Here is an 18,094-nt window from a genome sequence, read left to right as displayed (position 1 = left end):
CTAACTCCAGAACGTTGCCAACATTATAATACGAGAATCATCAAAAAGTTCGTTTAAACTAAAAGTTTCTATCTATCACTGATTTTTATTGGCGTTTTGTTATCGAAGAACCAATAAAATAATTTCATCGCTTGTTTGTGTTTGTCCATTGATAGAGTAATTTTAAATCCCAGTAACGGATGTTTAAACGACAAAGTTACTATACGAAAAACATAAACACTACAAACTATAGTACTTTTTAAAGAACTGTTATTTTCACAACCTACTCTAAAGTCGGTTGTGCTAATAGTAATTTAGTGTGAATTTTAACGGATAATTAACAAAATTTGAATATGAAAATGTATTCATAATTCAACATCTGTGTAATAAATTCATAAATTATAATACAACTTGATTGTATAGATATATATAATATCTTTAATTTGACGATATTGAAAATGATGAATTCACCAATGTCTCCACAAACTCCTTTGAGCTTTGAATTAAGAACAATTATAAACAATAGAAATGTTTTGAGCATGAGGAGCCGTATGAAAGGTATAGTTAAGAGTTCAATTTTCTGTTAATTAGTTTTTATGTATAAAATTTAACATATTGATGTTTACAGTTCTTAACAGTTTAAATGAAAGTAATCAAAGATGTTTCGAAGAAAAGGAAAAAAATTTGAGGTGCCAAGCTATTCAAGAAATTTTAACAACAGAAGTTACTTATTTACGACAATTAGAAATATTAATGGAGGTATTCTGTTTGTTTTTATATTTATTTAGGTATCATTCAAATGTTATATTGTTAGCAATATAAAATCAATTATTATTGTTTTAGTACTTCATAGAACCTATGTTTAAAAAAAAATTATTGGATCACATTTTGCTTTCAACACTATCAGAAAATATAAAAACATTATACAATGTTAGTGGAGAATTAGTAAAAGAATTAAAAGAAGATCCAGAGAATATAGCTGGTGCATTTCATAAACTCGCTCCATTTTTTAAGTTATATTCAGTTTATGCTTACGATTATGAGCAAGTTTTGTCCTTGATACAGGTATGTTAACAACACAAAACTTTCTTTTATAATTATTTTTTATCTTCAATTAGAACAGAACTATATATTCTTTACAGACAAAACAAGAAAGTAACTTCATATTTAAAGATTTTATTAGTAAACAAGAATCAAGACCTGAAGTTAGTAGAAAATTACCTTCATTATTAATTACACCAATACAAAGAGTACCTAGATATAGATTGCTTTTACAAGAAGTCTTGCAACATACACCTCATAAACATAAAGAATATAATCTTCTGCAAGGTAACTTTAAAGTAAGAATTTGCAATATTTATAATAAAATGGTGCTGCTCAAATTTAAATGTTTTATATAAAATAAATGTATTGCGTTTATAGTGTGTTTAGTAGAAGTTGAGAAAGCAGCAAGGCACATAAATACTTTAGTTGAACAACATGAAGAAGTACAAAAATTATTGAAGCTACAAAAATGTATTGTGAATCCAATTAATTTGGTGAAACCTGGTAGAAGGTTTATTAAACAGGGAGCATTAATGAGAGTTTCAAGACGAGGAAATTCTGCTTATAGAAGATATTTTGTTCTTCTAAGTGATACTTTACTGTATTGCAAAGGCGATCCAGAAAATTCATTAACTTTATGTTGTGTTTTACCCTTGAATAAATGCAAGGTTGAATGTGTTCTAAGTGGTGGACTGTTTCGTGTTTCATGTTTAAATGAGACACTCTTACTTTATTCTGAGAAAGATGATAGCAATTTATGGATGGAAGCAATAGAAAATTCCATAAAAAAGGTATTAATAAACATAATTACTGTACAAGTATCTTATAATTAATGCAATTTGTTTCATTATTTTAGTATGCAGAGTGTAGACAGACTTTACGAAAGGATAGCAGTTCAAGGAAACCATTAAGACATAATAATCTTAATCTGTTTCCATCTGAAAATATACCAGTAGTTGCTGGTAAAAGAAAAAGACCAGATGGAGAAACGGAGGTGCTACAACAGTTTCTAGTTTAAAACATCATGCCTCTTTATTTTATATAATTATACTTAAATTAACAGGTTAATCTGGATGCATCAAGAATTATGTATCTTAAAAAAGACAATGAAGCAGATGCGGACATACAATCGGACAGTAATTGCTTCATATTATTGAAAAGATTTAAAAAATTTAAAAATAATAATATTTCTGAATATAGTAATTCTTGCATACAAAACTTTGATTATGTAAGTTTAAGTATTTACTTATAGAAATATCTAGAGTAAATATTACATTATGTTTTGTTCACAGAATAGTACAGGTAAAGAAAATGAACACTGTACAGAAAACATAGCATTACGTTTATCTCCCGTTTCTTCTTCAACCTATGATCAACAAACTTCATCAACGTTCAAATCCATCGGTGAATTTTTCTCATCTATCGGGTCATCTTTAAAAGAATTCTTTAAATTTAGATAACACAGTTTGTAATAATAAAATAAATTATGTAATGAGACAATTGTATTTAAAGATTGATTTTCCAATTTCCTATCAAAAGTACTTGAAATAAAACTATAAGAATCGTTAGATAATTTACGAAATCGAATGTTATATTTTACGTTTAATTTTTCAATCAGAACATATAAAAAAAAATAACTGGTAACTATGCATAAAATTAAAATAACAATTTCAGTTTGTTGAAGTACTAATTGAAAATAAAAATGAATTGAATTTGTATTTTACATTACCTAAAATTACATAGAAATACCCAATGCTTCAAATTACAACAAAGTTCCCTAGACTCGTCTATAGGGAGTTATGACCGATACCTACAAATGATAAGAGAATCGAATTTTTTTATCATACAATTAACAAAATATCATTTCTGATCCAGGTATGATAGATCTTTAAGTATATAACGAAAGATAGCAAATAACATCAAGAGTACGTAACGAAAATAAATATATAATTAAAAACGCAACCAGTATTATATTTTTTTATGTTAGACTAATACTACCAAAAACAAATTGTATATTTTCAAGTCACATTTTATATTCGTATTTATCGATTTATTTGTTTAAAAAAGTTTTGTATTTTGAATTTTACTTGTTGAACATATACACAAAATTGAAACAAATTTTATAATAGGTTATGTTTATGTATTCTAAGAAATTCGTGTAACAATACAACAAACAATTGTAACTTTGGAACTACATACGTCTGTATAATTTTTTTACTACAATTAATTTTTAAAAAGATTATTATATTATTACATAAACATTTATATAGTAAATACTACATGTAATGTAATAATAATAAGTTATAATAAATAAATGGAGTCGCATATTATTAAAATAATTACAATTAAATCACTCCTTTTCTGTTTACTGTGCTAACTTATTTTTGAAAAAATTCATTTGATTGTGAGTTCAGTTTACTAATTAAAATCATATATTGGAGTCAAATTTTTATATCCTTGAAATATGTATTAAACACGCTACTTCTGCATCAGTCTATTTGGACAATATTTGTATGAAGTAACAATGTATTCACAAGCTTTAATATACATTTATTTACTGTATAATTTATTATGAATTAATGGTGTTTTTTGAAGTTTTAAGTAATTACAAATTTATATTAATTTATGTGGATATAAAAAATGTCAACAAATTAGAAAGAAGCTATTTTTAATTAATAATTTAGATCGGTAGTTTTTCTATAATTTATAAATACCTTTTCTCTATTTTTCAATAGTATGTACAAATGTTTTAAGAAGCAAAAACTAATACAATATAAATAGTTCTGTTTAATAAAATATAACTAAAACTAATATATGCATAAGTAAACAACTTAACAAAATTTAAATTGTCTTCAAATGAAAGAAAATAAACCTATTCATTATAGCATAAACAAAATATTTTAAACATGAATGGGATAATACCGGAAATGGAACAAATCATTAGTCAACTCGAAAGGGGGACTGTGGTAACAAAATTTTTTTCAAGAAAGAGACCAGAGAAGAAAACTCTTATGATAAGAAGAGAAACCAGGCAAATTGTCTGGGCAAGAAGTGCAACATTTAGACCTTTTGATGGTTCAGGTAAAAATATTTCATGCCTTAAATAAAATTACAATAAGAGCTCTAATAATTTAACATTATTATTTGTTTAAGACAAAACAATACAACATTTTTATTTGACCATGATTACACATTAAAAGAAGAGTAAATAAAAAATTATAGAAATTTTAAAAAACCTATATTTCTGCATTTCCAAAATGATAGTTCTTATTAAATTTGTATATATTTATTCGATACTGTTGAAATAAAATTCCACCTAACATTCTAGGCACACATTTTGCATGGTTATGAAGATATATCTAGAGCAAAAATGGGCAAAATATTATCTGAGGATACTAGTTATTAGGTCAAAAACCTGAAGGAAAGGTCCTAGTGAATAATGTATATGGGTGAGTTTACGATAAAGATACAACCTAAGTCAGTTAATGAATTTCATTTACTGCATATTTGCTTGCTTCCAATGTAGAATTAGCTTATACATGTTTCTGACTTGATAATTTATTAATTTGATGATGTTAAATTAAATATTCTAACATGTAACTTAGTGGACATTTCCTTCATTTTTGGTCTACAAACAAACGTGCCCATGGATACTGTTGATATATTGAATCAGCCCTATTGGATATCATGGGTCTTTGATTTAAAATGAAACTAGTGTAATCATTCAAATTTGCTGACTTTATATGTTACCACAAAACATTAATACATGACACATAAATCAGAACTTTAATCAAAAATGTCTTCTGTTTTTCAAAACACTTAATACTTTTAGAGTATCATTTATGCACAATATTTGCATAATGTTTATATGTAGGTACAATATATAACGTACACAAAATGTTATATGTATTGTTAAATATAGGATTTAATATGTTAAATATATACAGATGTGTAAGATATATTAAGAAAAATTTTGTTCTCTCTGATTTTAGTTGAAATAAGAGAAATAAAAGAAATTAAAGTTGGAAAACATTCTAAGGACTTTGAAAAATGGCCAGAAGATGCAAAAAGAATTGAAAATCTAAGATGTTTTGTTATATATTATGGTTCTGAATTTCGACTTAAAACACTTTCAATATCTGGTAAATACAACAAATATTTGTATAGTTTTATTATTCTATCTGTGACTACTTCAATGTTTCCTTTTAAAACTTATACATTTATATTTTTATATTCAATCACAACATTTTTTTCTTCAAGTATGTTTTTGTGTGCACCTGCTTCTATGTATTTATTTCAGCCCTTAGTGAAAAAGAATGTGAACTTTGGGTAAAAGGGTTACGTCGTTTAGTTCAAGATACTATAAAAGCTCCATATCCTTTACAAGTTGAAAGATGGCTAAGAAAAGAGTTTTATGCAATGGAAAATTCAAGAGAAACGTAAAAAAATTTATAATTCATTTGTATCTTTAAATTCCCTATATGTTTTTTATATGCTTTATTTTATATAAACTTCATTGAAATATTTATGAATGCTTCAGTTTATTAATTTACACACTTTTAATTCGATTATTTACGCTTACAGGGTTACTGTGAAAGATGTAAAAGCATTTTTACCTAGAGTTAATTGTAAAGTGGCAACAAACAGGCTTCGAGAAATCTTCCAAGAAATAGATACAAGAAATAGAAATGAACTTGGTTTTGATGATTTTGTTGTACTTTACCATAAACTTATGTTTGATCAAAATGTAAGTTTTTTAATTTATTGATGTTACTAATATTTGTATTTCTCGTTACAGATTTACGTATGCAGGGTCGATTTTTCTAATTTTTTTAAATATCTAATTGTTATATACATTGTACTTTTACTTTCACAGAATTTCACAGATTGGAGTAAATTGATCAATTATTCTAAAACAGGACCAATTGTTACTGTCCATGATTTCCAAAACTTCTTAACATCCGAACAACAAGATCCTTTAGGGAATAATGAAGTAGAAGTATCTTGTTTTATTAGAGATTACTTGCAAGATCCCCAGAGAGATGTACAGGAACCACATTTTACATTTTCCGAATTTATCGATTTTTTGTTTTCAAAACAAAATTCTGTTTGGAATACAAAATATTCCCGAATATATCAGGACATGAATAAACCCCTAGCACATTATTGGATAGCTTCGTCGCATAATACGTAAATATATTTTTTTTGCAAAAAGTGACTTATACTAATAGCAAGTGAATAATTTCAACAAACATTATTGTAGATATTTAATGGGAGATCAAATTAGCAGTGAAAGTAGTTGTCAGGCTTATGTGCGTGCATTAAGGACTGGATGTAGATGCATAGAACTCGATTGTTGGGACGGACCAGATGGGATGCCATTTATCTTTCATGGTCATACACTTACCACAAAAATTAAATTCTTGGATGTCATTAAAACCATTAAAGAGCATGCATTTGCTACATCGGAGTAAGTATAAATAAATATTTCATTTTTATTTTAAAAGCCACAAAGTAAACATATTTTTTATGTAGCTATCCTGTCATTTTATCTATTGAGGATAATTGTACACTACCTCAGCAACGTAAAATGGCAGTTACGATGCAAGAGGTATTCGGTGACATGTTGTTGGTTCAACCTGCAGATAAAAATGAAACTTGTTTGCCATCACCACACGCACTAAGAAGAAAGATTATATTAAAACATAAAAAATTACCTGATGGTGTTGATGAAACATCGTTTCTTATTCGAAGCGATGAAAGCAGACAAGAAATGGACCTCAGAAATACAGTAAAAAATGGTATTCTTTACCTTGAGGATCCTGTTGATAGAGAGTGGAATCCTCACTTTTTTGTACTAACTCAGCAGAAGCTATTCTACACGGATACGTTTTCTAGAACTCAGGAAATTGAACACGATGATGATGAAGAAGATGTAGCTCGACGACCAACAGATGTATGTACATACGATATAATTATTTTTAATTAGTACTATTTTACTAAGTTCCATTACTGATTCTAATATAGGGTGTACCTAATGACGAATTACATTTTGGAGAAAAATGGTTTCATGGTAAACTGGCACGAGGAAGAGAAGAAGCAGAAGAATTGTTACGACGGTATTCGCACCTTGGTGATGGCACATTTTTAGTCCGGCAGTGCGTTACATTTGTGGGAGATTACTGCCTTTCCTTTTGGCGTAAAGGCAAAGTAAATCATTGTCGTATTAAACTCAAGCAAGAAATGGGTCAAACGCGATATTATCTTATTGATACAAATTGCTTTGATAGTTTGTACAGTTTAATTACACATTATCGTAATCATCCCTTAAGAAGTCAAGTAAGTGTAAACAAGATACAGCACTGTATTACTTTTAGTAACATAGATGTTCCATTAATTAATCTTCAAATGAAATGGAACAGGAGTTTTTAATCACGCTTCAAGAACCTGTTCCACAACCAAATAAACACGAAGAAAAAGAATGGTGGCACGCCGATTGTAGTCGAAGTTTAGCCGAAGAAATGTTAAAACGCATTCCTACAGATGGTGCATTTTTAGTAAGACCCAGCGAAAAAGAAAGCAATTCATATGCTATTTCATTTAGGTAAAACATTTAAATGGACTACTACATAAAATGATAATATGTAATGGTGTTGTATTATTAGATATGTTCTATTTTTCTCGTTTTTACTTGGTTCCAGAGCAGAGAAACAGATTAAGCACTGTAGAATCAAACAAGAAGGACGATTATATACTATTGGTACTATACAGTTTGAAAGCTTGGTTGAATTAGTTAATTATTATGAAAGGCATCCATTATATAAAAAAATAAAATTAAGCCACCCTGTAAATCAAGATGTCATTAGGAGAATGGAATTGGTATGAATTGGTTGGAATTGGCCACTTAATAAATTATTTTCCTTAATAAATAGTTAAATAATTTTTTCATATTCAGGATACAGATGACGGCTCTGTTTACGGTATTCCTGGTTATATGGATCCTACAAGTTTTACTTCAAAAGTAAGTTGTAATAATAGTCACTTTATCTAATTGAGTAGAAATAATTAATTATTAGAAACATTACACTTTTAATATATTTTAAAGGTGACTGTAAAAGCAATTTATGATTATAAAGCAAGGAGAGACGATGAATTAACATTGGTAAAACATGCTATAGTAACAAATGTGCACCGACAAAGTGGTGGTTGGTGGCGAGGAGATTATGGTGGTAAAAAACAGCACTGGTTTCCTGCTAATTATGTGGAAGAAATAGAACCTCAAGACAATCAGGGAGACGTAAGTCTACCTTACATTGCATCGATTTCTATTGTTTGTCGGTATTATTAACTGAATATCAATATGTTATTATTGTTTTCAGTCAGCAGATTCCATGATGTTTGGTAGTTTACAGAAAGGCTCATTGGATATTATGGGCGCTGTTGTTGAATTAAGAGTAGGTGGAAGACCTGGATTAGAATGGATATTGAGAATACAAAATCCTAGTATGTGTTCAGTATTTGAAGTGGCAACTCCTTCCAAAGATACTGCGTTGGAATGGATGGCTAGCATTAAAGAAACTGCTCAAAATGCTAGTGTCAGGGTAAACATAAAATTTCATATGTTTACTAAATTTTGAAATGACAATGAAATCAAAGAATTAATTGTACATTTAATTTCTTGTTTCAGGAAAATCAACACAAAGAAATGGAACGTGCATGGAGAATAGCAAAAGAAATGTCAAATTTAATAGTTTATTGTAGATCAGTTGCATTTAATTTAGAAAGAATAAGAACAAAAGGTTTTATATTTTCTGAAATGAGTAGCTTTCCTGAAACGAAAGCTGAAAAACTAATGTGTCAACAAGAAAACAAATTTTTTATAAAATATCATCAGGTAAAGTGACATAGGATTTACTACCATTAATAATATTTGCCAAATAAAATTTGTCGAAGTATCTAAAATAAAAATTTTATAGGTTCAATTTAGCAGAGTATATCCAAAAGGACAACGTATTGATTCGTCAAATTATAATCCTGTACCAATGTGGAATTCTGGTTGTCAAATGGTAGCATTGAATTATCAAACTGGAGATAAATCAATGCAACTAAATCAGGCAAAGTTTAGAGAAAATGGCAATTGCGGATATATTTTGAAACCCGAATTTATGTTTAAAGATGATTTCAGTCCATATGATAAAAATTGTTTACAAGGAGTAGAGTCTATTAAATTTAGTTTAAAAATTATTGGTGCAAGACACTTAATTAGATCAGGGAGAGGTATAGCCAGCCCTTTTGTTGAAATTGAAATTATAGGAGCCGATTTTGATAGTGGTACAAAAATAACGACTAAAACAATACGTAAGTAAAATAAAATTATATATTATCGGCGTTGACAATTAAACAGTAACTGTATTAAAATTGTAGCTGATAATGGATTTAATCCTATGTGGAATGAATCCTGCGATTTTGAAGTTTCCAATCCATACTTTGCGTTTATACGATTCGTTGTACAGGATGAAGACATGTTTGGTGATAGTAATTTTATTGGGCAAGCCACTTATCCTGTATGTACATACTATTCGCAAAACATTACTACTATTTTTAAATTACTAATTGTATACTGCATTTTTTTGGATATACCCGTACATTTAGGTCCGATGTTTACAATCAGGTTACAGAAGCGTTCCATTAAAAAATAACTATAGTGAAGATCTTGAACTTGCATCACTATTAATACATCTTCGAATTTCATCTTCAGCAGTAAGCACAAAATTTAATTATAATTTATCTTTATTATTTAACTAGATACGTTACTTTATATCATAAATATTTATTTTAGACGCACTCGCATAACTTATAAAGTCAACGTTAAATTGCATATAAGTTGCAAACCGTTGATTCACGTCGGAATTAAGAAAAGGTAAAGAATATAATAAACGACACCTGTACATTAATTGTTATTTATGAATTCAGCACTGTATAATATAACTTCCATTATTCAGATTAGAATCTAGCATAACTACAATTAAATGAAATATTTTGATTAGAAGATTACGAAAGAACGTCACCAGAGAAGACTAGTTATCTACAATGTTTATGTTTCAAATTGAAATTGAGTACGAGAACACATATATCTATCTTTCTAACCAATTACATAGGTAATTTAGGGACATTATTATTATTATACATAGTATCAAAGAAAAATAGTAGAATAGTTCTTACAGTATTGAACAGAGAATGAAAGGGATATATATATAAAAATATTGAAAATGAGAAATACAATAATGCCTCATTAAAAGTTGAGTAATCAATATTGCAAAAATTATATAACATATTATAAAGATTTTTGCAAATTGTTGCAAAAAATACCCAAAAGTATGTATCTATTACTTAGTGTATAGTTCATTTAGATCATTTGCAACAGAAAAGATAAATAACTTATAAAAAAAAGCAATGTGATTTAGTATAACTATTTTAAAATTTTTTAATTGATATAGAAAGTAACATATCAGGCAGTAGCGTGACAAAGTATATCTTTATTTAAATTATATAAAAATTATAAAAACAACAAGGCCTTATACTAAGATATATTTTAGACTGAATTAATTAATATACATAATACGCTTCTAATTCCTTTACAATTAACGGGATATTGTTTTCACGTTAATAATATTTATTTATTATTTCAAAAGTAAATAGTTTTAGCTCGATTATATAATACAAAGAACAATTATGAAATGTTAAAAAGGCCAATTGTTAAGCCTTTCAAATTATAAAATGTATGGTTTAAGAAACGGAATATAAATATTCTTTTATATTACATACTGTAGGACTAAATATATTCTTTCCCATCAATAGAATGGTACAAAAAATAATTATACATGCATTTTTTACAAATATAGAAATATTAGTTTTTATTTGTCTATATTCTCATACGAAAATTATATGTATATTTTATTTTCTACGAACTTAACCTACTTTTATTAATGTTATAATTAATGAAAATTTATGTAATTAGAAATAAGTTGCTTGTTTGAAACAAGTAAGTGATAATAAAAATTTTTGGTACAACCTAATATATTACTTTTTTTACCATGGTTTTATTACCATGTACATATAAAAAACAAATACATACAATTGTTTAATCATTAACCATCTCTCGAAAAGTCTAAATGCCACCCTTAATCCTAGAACGAAAAGGTCACTCTTTACTCTTTTAATGGAAATAAAATAAGTCTTTAATAAACTGTGAAGAAGTAACAAAAGGTAATGCAAGGAGTAAAATTTAATCAATCTTTCCATTCTAGTGCTAAATACAAAATGATAACCTCAAATAATGAACTGAAAGGAATGCGCAATAACGAAAAGCACCTTAGTACTCAAATGATTTAATGTAATGCACACAAACAGTATATAAAAATAAAATATTGTATGCCAATGTTTCTTTATATTTTATTATACATTTAATTTATTACAAATAATCAAGATTTTATATGCTATTTCCTTAACTATATGTAGGTATTCTATTTTCAAAAAAATATTTTTGATATTTGCTTAACTATGTTAAATAAATTGGAGTCTTATAATTATTTCAATTGTTGTTTATCCTTGTTCTTTATGTGAAAATCAATTTTCAAGTTATAAAAGTTTGCTTGAAATTGATTTTTTGGAAAATATTTGTTTAGTAATTTAATTTCAAGAAAAAAAAATGTATGCATGTTATTGGATGAAGCATGTCAAAAAAATAATATATAGTATATTTATTAATTTCATATATAAATCTTTGTATAACTAAAAAATAAGTATACTTTTCTGAACATAGGTTACTGATATTGAGAATTTTAATAATAATATTGTTTTGGTTGCAAACAGTTACAAACTTTTCTTCAGGATTTCATCAAACAAGAATACAGATACAGATGGGTCGCGTTCAGTTAATAGCTGCTTCAAATCACTTGTATAACCTGCTAAGTCTCGTACAGATTTAGTATGTGATTCAAAGAACTGTTCTTCCATATAATGACCCAGAGCTGCATCATGCTTGTTATGAGCCTGTGCCGTGCCGTGAATACGCATTGCTTCCTCAGCAAGTTGTTTTTGCGTGTCAAGTGCCTTAGCTAAGCTGCTAAGTTCGTTCAATTCTAATACTCTGCTTTCCTTTGGCTGAGAAAGTAATATAATAAAATTATTAAAAAGTTCTTCTGCTAATATTATATTTTTATACTATAAGATGTAATTATGAAAAATATAAATCTACTTACAGTTTTCTTGAAGCGCGGTAATTGATTGAAGTTCATTCTACCACCACGTTTGGCAATATATTTAATTAAATCGATTGCATCCTCCCATGTTTTATCAGAAAGTTTACGATACAAGTCTTTGAATCCTTCACGTTGAGCCACATAATTGCCAAAATAAGTTGACATTAATAAATATTCAAAACTGGACTCTATATTAGCATTGGCATATGATTGAAGATCTGCTTGAAGCAAATCGATAGCTCCATATTTTGCATTACAGTTGGGAATCAATGCACCATCTAAATGCAGAAGTATTTATGAATTTATAAAATATAAATGGAATTTAATACATTATTTTTCAAAGTATTAAATATTTTTATACCATTCGAAGTGGGTCTATTGCTACAAGCTCCTTCCACATCGGAATAACAAAATTCAGCAGAGGCAACTGCCAAAACAATAGATAATATCCCAAAGAACAACATGTTTTCTGTAATTTTAAGTAAAAAAAAGAGACAAAACATAAGTGACTCTTTTATGGATAAATTATTAAGACAATATATAAAAAGAAGTAACTATTTATATGTAACATCTACTTTTAGATTCAAAGTTAAATAAATTTTATTTCAAATTATGAATAGAAATTCTAGATTTATTCATAAGAGCAGAAACAAATAAATTCAGAAATAAAAATAAAATCAAAAAAACAGTAGCTGAATGATTTATTCGTTTCTGCTTTTATGAATAAATTTACGAATTCTATTGGTTATTCGAAATAAAATTTACTTAACAATCGAACATAATATAAAAATTTAAATAGATAAATAAATGTTTATTCGAGGTCTGTTCGGCTGCAAAGTAAAAATTAAATAAAGCTACTTATACTTAGACTATTATTACCTTCGGTTGAATTCAATTAATTTACGAAATGCACTAGCCGTTACGTTCAAGATAAGCAGAAAAATTGATAACAGAGAATAACACGCGATAGCCTAATTACTGATGTAAATTAAAGCTAATAGAGTATAACCTAAGGTCCAACATATATCGCTGATTCGGCTACAATCTACAGACGTCAGTTTATTACTAAAAAAGAAATTGTGACGCTGTAGATATCAGACATTGCACAGTGGAACCGTTATTGTTATATTGAAATGCGCAGTACTTTTATGCATAGAGTGTAAAGGAAAAAAAATAGAAGCAGAATTACATGCGCCGAAAACAGATTGTTTCTTTCGTCTTCTATTTATACATAAAATTTGTATAACTCTATTGCAATGAACAGTAAAGTTAAATTCTTCATATTACATACCTGTTCAAACGATGTGCTCGTTTAAAAGGAAGCAACGTGAATACTCTCGCTTCGACGTTCTTCCAACAATGAACACTGAATAACACCCTTCGTTGGTAGTTTTCACACAGTCATAGTCAGCTGATATGAAGAGCGCATGCGCGGTAGAAAGGGAATAGAAGTTTCCAGTTACTCCCCGTCGATTACAGTACGAATGGTACGCATTTGTTGGCCAATTATTAAATGATCGATGGCCGTACATCGTGTTTAGTTCACGTACGTTCACTTATCTAGCTTCAGTAAAGGCAGCCTTCTATACCAGTGCGTATAAAGGTTGCTCCCGAAACACGCAATAACAAGTACTCTTGCGTATTTTTCAATTATAACCTCCAAAAGCAATCTACGATGAAGTTGCTGTACTTCCTTTTCACCGCTTTTCTTTGCATCAGTGGATCACTAGGAGATGGACTTACATGTAAGTCTATTATTTATTTTTTTTTTTTACCTGTAAACTTACTTTTTCTGACTGATATATTCAGCCGCAAATACTAATTAAGGTTACCGTTGTAATTCCTTAATAGATCCCATTGTCCTGTATCCATTCCATTTCTGTGATCGATGTTGTTGTCCTTGAATAAACCCATTTTGCGTTTCTTAAATACATGCCAAATATGCAGGTACGAAGCATTTATTAATATTAAACGATTTAAATTAGAATCTAACATAGCTCGCGAAATGACATGCCAATTAAATTGTCAGAGCAGTAATATTTGTGCTTGTCAATATTAAAGAAAACACAGGTGTTCTTAGAAGCAGTATTTAAAAATATTTTCAATAATATAAAGAAAGTAATGTAAATAGTGAAATTAGTACTTGGCTCACAATAAATTATAAAAAAAATTGTTTCTTTAACCTTCTTTTGGTAGAAAGAAAAACTGATGTATTATCCTAAAATCAGATTTCACCATTGAAGTATTTTCTAGATTAGTTACTAATATTACTTTTGCATATTGTAAATCACACACTAATTTCATTATGTATATCTTCTTCTAATTGTACATAACTTCAACTTATTTTGAAACTATGATGCTTCATATAAAGTTCTGTAAAAATATATTTCCAAACTCTCCTAACTTTACTTTCATTGATTTCTGTGAAAGATGAATATATTATTCTTTTATGTTTTTAAGTACTCATTGTTATTTGTATAACTTATCAGTAGTGATATATCCTTTGTTACAGACTTTATACTTATTAGTCATTGTATGATTTCATGGTTTTTCCCTTGTGTTATTCACATCTATAGATGTTATCGGATGTTTGTTACTCTACATATTGTGCAAATGAGTGAACATATGATGCAATTCATGCAATGATGTCATTATTGAATTCCATTGTCTATTTCATTTTATTCAGTTGCTTATCTTTCTGGGCATTTTTACATAGTTAACTCTACAACTGCTACATTCTAGGAAGATTGAGACAATTTTTTGTACTATTTATTCCAAATACTTTATTAACCTTGGTGTTTATAAAAGTTTCATATATCACATGGCACCATCAATATTTTTATTAATCTTTTGACCTAATTGAAAATTATGATTTCATAAAGTACATGTGGAAGATAATTTTCAATAGGTCATCATTAATGAAGAAATATTATTAAAGCTACCAATAAATATAAATTTAGAATAAAATTATCATATACAATTTTTTTTATTTTACGTTGTAAATAATATTTTAGTAAAGACTTGAAATATAAAACTAATTTTTATTTCCTAAAATTTATCTAATTATATTTGTTCAACATTTACATTTACTTAAACTTAGTAATTGTTTTAGAGAAAATAAACTAGATTAGACATTGTACAGTTATGATACATATTTTTATTATCCATGAATAGTTTTTTATAAAAATGATTTGGTGGCAAATTTGTACGCCAAAGGATGCACTAAAAGTCATTCTACATGAAGTGAGACTCCAGAATGTGTTAATTATTGGTTATTATTGACAATCTTGTTTTCAGGGTGATAACATTTGATAAGTTTTACGTGACAATGTGAACGTTTTGATTACTGCATGTTCTAAAGTCCACATTGAATTTGTATGTGTGTTGTATGCTGTTCTGGGAAGTCAGATAACTCAATTGAAACTACTGTGTATCATGGACTTCCTTTCACATTATTTCACTATGAAGTTTTGTTTGAATTTAAATAATGATTAACATTATTATTTCTTTTACTTTGATATTAATTATATTAAAAATAATTTTATATTTATTTATTGAAATAACTACTATGCCATTAATTAGTACTTATACTAAAGTTTTTATATAATGTACTAATCAATATTTTAAGAAATTAAAATTTAATTAATTATGGTATACATTAATTTAAATTAATGAACTTGATTTTGTACATGACTGTATTGTACAGACACTAGAGATAATAAAGGAAATGAAGTGCTAAAAAAATAATGATAAAGAAGTAATCTAGTCATACACGCCTTTGTAATTATCAAAGATAAATGAATGTAATCTTATCTACAACAAAAATTGTCATTATAACTGATGATCATCTCAATAGATTACATTTTGAAGCTATACTAATTTCTTCAATAATTTCTTCAATAATAACTTACATAATCACAATGTAATTTCTTATAATAAACTATATTTTATCCAATAATGTTACGTATTTGTATTTGTAGGTACACTTAAACCTGCTGATATACCGAAGTTATGGTTGGACATGGTTGAACCATGTTCAAAAATTTTAGAAGCCCAGGTCAAAGTAGAAGTTGAAGCTGCTGTAACTTATCTTGCAATGGTAATTACATTAGTTTTTACTTTTTCATAGTACTTTTTGAAAATTTATACATGTTTCATCTTGTTACAGGGTGCTCATTTTGCCCGTGACACGATTAATCGTCCTGGATTTAGTAAGTTCTTTTTCAATGCTGCTAATGAAGAAAGAGAACATGCAATAAAAGTCATTGACTACCTATTAATGCGTGGCCAGCTAACAAATGATCCGAGCAAACTTTTGAAATTCCCCTTGGTATATATCTAATATTATTTTTCAAATTGTAAGCCATATAATTGCAATTCAATAAATTAAAAATATGTAACTACCACTTCTAGAGCACAAAGCGTGAAGAATGGAAGAGCGGTCTTGAAGCTCTTACAGATGCTCTTAATTTGGAAACTAAAGTTACGCGTAATATTCGCGACATTATTATAACGTGCGAAAATCCAAAATCTGTCTCCTTCAATGATTACCATGTAAGTCAAGTTACTTGTATACTCGTGTACATAGAAATTGATGTTTCAAACTTATTGAATTGTATTTAATAAATCGTTTAATTTTAGCTGGTAGACTACCTCACTGGAGATTTCTTAGATGAGCAATACAAGGGACAACGTGACCTAGCTGGAAAAATCTCAACATTAGGTAAAATGATGACAACTCATGGACCGTTAGGAGAATTCCTTTTTGATAAGAAACTTTTGAATGATGAAATTTAATCTGTATTCGATCAACAAAATCTTTTTTCAATAAATGTGTATGAAATTATGGCCATATTTAGAATAAAGCATATAACTTTGTTTAGTTTAATTATACCTTGATACAAGAAATATAAATTTTATTCCATATAGAATATTTTTCTAAATATGGTCTGTAATATAGATAAACAAAAAACCCTATTTACAAATGTTTGTTAATCTGTAATAAATATATTACTCATAAATGAAATAAATATTTTAAGATTCATATAAAAATGTTTAGTGGATTGTTTATTATATTCATTAGAATGCATATAAAATATTTGTATATAACATTCTATTACTGCATATAAATATAAAGCATTTTTACATTACAGTTTCTATAATTGAAAACAAAATTGTTGAAAAGTATAATTTTTAATTTATAGAAATATCATACTTTTGACTATGTAGTAATAATTTTGCTCAATGAAATATAAAATACAATATACACTTGCAAATTTGTTCATTATTACTTTACCATTATACACTTTCTCTGAGTGGAATATGACATGGTATATCACATTCATACAAGTATGTGCATAATTTAATGCAAAACACATACTGATATATTCAGTAAATATGAATTATGAAAACAAGGGTTCCGAAAATTAAATGTTTCAGTAATCTTTTGTAAGAAATATTTAAGTGTAAAGAATTTTATTTGTTCCATAATATTACTCTTATTGATTTAATTCTTATTTTCGGTGGGATATTCCAGATATTAAAAGCGATTTCATATTAACTAGCAATATTTATTGAGGTCGCGTAATCACTTCGGTAAAGTTTTTGTTAGTTTTAATAACCTATGTACATCAACCTACATTATAGTTTTTAGGAACTTTGTACCAATCATAGCTGTAATCTGTGATATACAAATAAACAATTTACTAAAGGGTAAACCTGGCTACAATTAAGAAAGGAAAGAATTTTATCTTTTATCTTCATATGTCTCGTTTAAGGATCATTTTCCATACTATCTTGATTACTCTTAA

At 27.7% G+C, this 18,094-nt stretch overlaps 4 protein-coding genes across 9 annotated transcripts; 3 read left to right on the top strand and 1 right to left on the bottom strand.

Annotated features, from left to right (window-relative positions):
* Positions 1 to 211: 211 nt before the first annotated feature.
* Positions 212 to 2,517, top strand: LOC128886437 (rac guanine nucleotide exchange factor JJ-like). The gene is made up of 8 exons (XM_054141369.1): positions 212 to 537; positions 608 to 738; positions 823 to 1,044; positions 1,122 to 1,308; positions 1,402 to 1,814; positions 1,880 to 2,017; positions 2,087 to 2,251; positions 2,316 to 2,517. The coding sequence occupies exons 1-8, from the start codon at positions 438 to 440 to the stop codon at positions 2,481 to 2,483; spliced, it is 1,524 nt and encodes a 507-aa protein (XP_053997344.1). The 5' UTR covers positions 212 to 437; the 3' UTR covers positions 2,484 to 2,517.
* A 271-nt stretch (positions 2,518 to 2,788) lies between these two features.
* Positions 2,789 to 10,847, top strand: LOC128885913 (1-phosphatidylinositol 4,5-bisphosphate phosphodiesterase gamma-1). Of its 5 annotated transcripts, XR_008459693.1 has the most exons (20): positions 2,789 to 2,898; positions 3,909 to 4,104; positions 5,016 to 5,165; positions 5,324 to 5,462; positions 5,608 to 5,770; positions 5,900 to 6,213; positions 6,287 to 6,493; positions 6,559 to 6,979; positions 7,051 to 7,362; positions 7,446 to 7,627; positions 7,725 to 7,902; positions 7,979 to 8,044; positions 8,129 to 8,320; positions 8,403 to 8,624; positions 8,711 to 8,917; positions 9,000 to 9,381; positions 9,448 to 9,587; positions 9,676 to 9,783; positions 9,863 to 9,943; positions 10,026 to 10,847. XR_008459693.1 is itself a non-coding variant. In XM_054140281.1 (19 exons), the coding sequence occupies exons 2-19, from the start codon at positions 3,930 to 3,932 to the stop codon at positions 9,881 to 9,883; spliced, it is 3,579 nt and encodes a 1,192-aa protein (XP_053996256.1). In that variant the 5' UTR covers positions 2,789 to 2,898; positions 3,909 to 3,929; the 3' UTR covers positions 9,884 to 10,847. The 5 variants fall into 5 exon arrangements, 4 of the variants coding, with proteins under 4 accessions (XP_053996256.1, XP_053996257.1, XP_053996258.1 ...); XM_054140281.1 differs by having other exon boundaries at positions 9,863 to 10,847; XM_054140282.1 differs by having other exon boundaries at positions 2,822 to 3,222; positions 9,863 to 10,847.
* Positions 10,848 to 11,768: 921 nt separating this feature from the next.
* On the bottom strand, positions 11,769 to 13,662 carry LOC128885929 (ferritin, lower subunit). 2 transcript variants are annotated; one of them, XM_054140319.1, is made up of 4 exons: positions 13,576 to 13,662; positions 12,646 to 12,753; positions 12,285 to 12,562; positions 11,769 to 12,186 (listed from the first exon to the last, which is right to left on the bottom strand). In XM_054140319.1, exons 2-4 carry the CDS (start codon positions 12,746 to 12,748, stop codon positions 11,896 to 11,898), a joined length of 672 nt encoding a protein of 223 aa, XP_053996294.1. In that variant the 5' UTR covers positions 12,749 to 12,753; positions 13,576 to 13,662; the 3' UTR covers positions 11,769 to 11,895. The 2 variants fall into 2 exon arrangements, with proteins under 2 accessions (XP_053996294.1, XP_053996296.1); XM_054140321.1 differs by lacking the exon at positions 13,576 to 13,662 and adding an exon at positions 13,164 to 13,285.
* Positions 13,663 to 13,744: 82 nt separating this feature from the next.
* On the top strand, positions 13,745 to 17,336 carry LOC128885930 (ferritin subunit). The gene is made up of 5 exons (XM_054140322.1): positions 13,745 to 14,029; positions 16,265 to 16,383; positions 16,453 to 16,614; positions 16,698 to 16,838; positions 16,926 to 17,336. The coding sequence occupies exons 1-5, from the start codon at positions 13,960 to 13,962 to the stop codon at positions 17,079 to 17,081; spliced, it is 648 nt and encodes a 215-aa protein (XP_053996297.1). The 5' UTR covers positions 13,745 to 13,959; the 3' UTR covers positions 17,082 to 17,336.
* The last annotated feature ends 758 nt before the right edge of the window (positions 17,337 to 18,094 follow it).

Source organism: Hylaeus anthracinus, unplaced genomic scaffold, assembly GCF_026225885.1.
Source record: "Hylaeus anthracinus isolate JK02 unplaced genomic scaffold, UHH_iyHylAnth1.0_haploid 11982, whole genome shotgun sequence".
Lineage (NCBI taxonomy): Eukaryota > Metazoa > Arthropoda > Insecta > Hymenoptera > Colletidae > Hylaeus > Hylaeus anthracinus.
The sequence above is the reverse complement of the archived record's forward strand: the minus strand, read 5'-3'. Positions and strand labels throughout refer to the sequence as shown.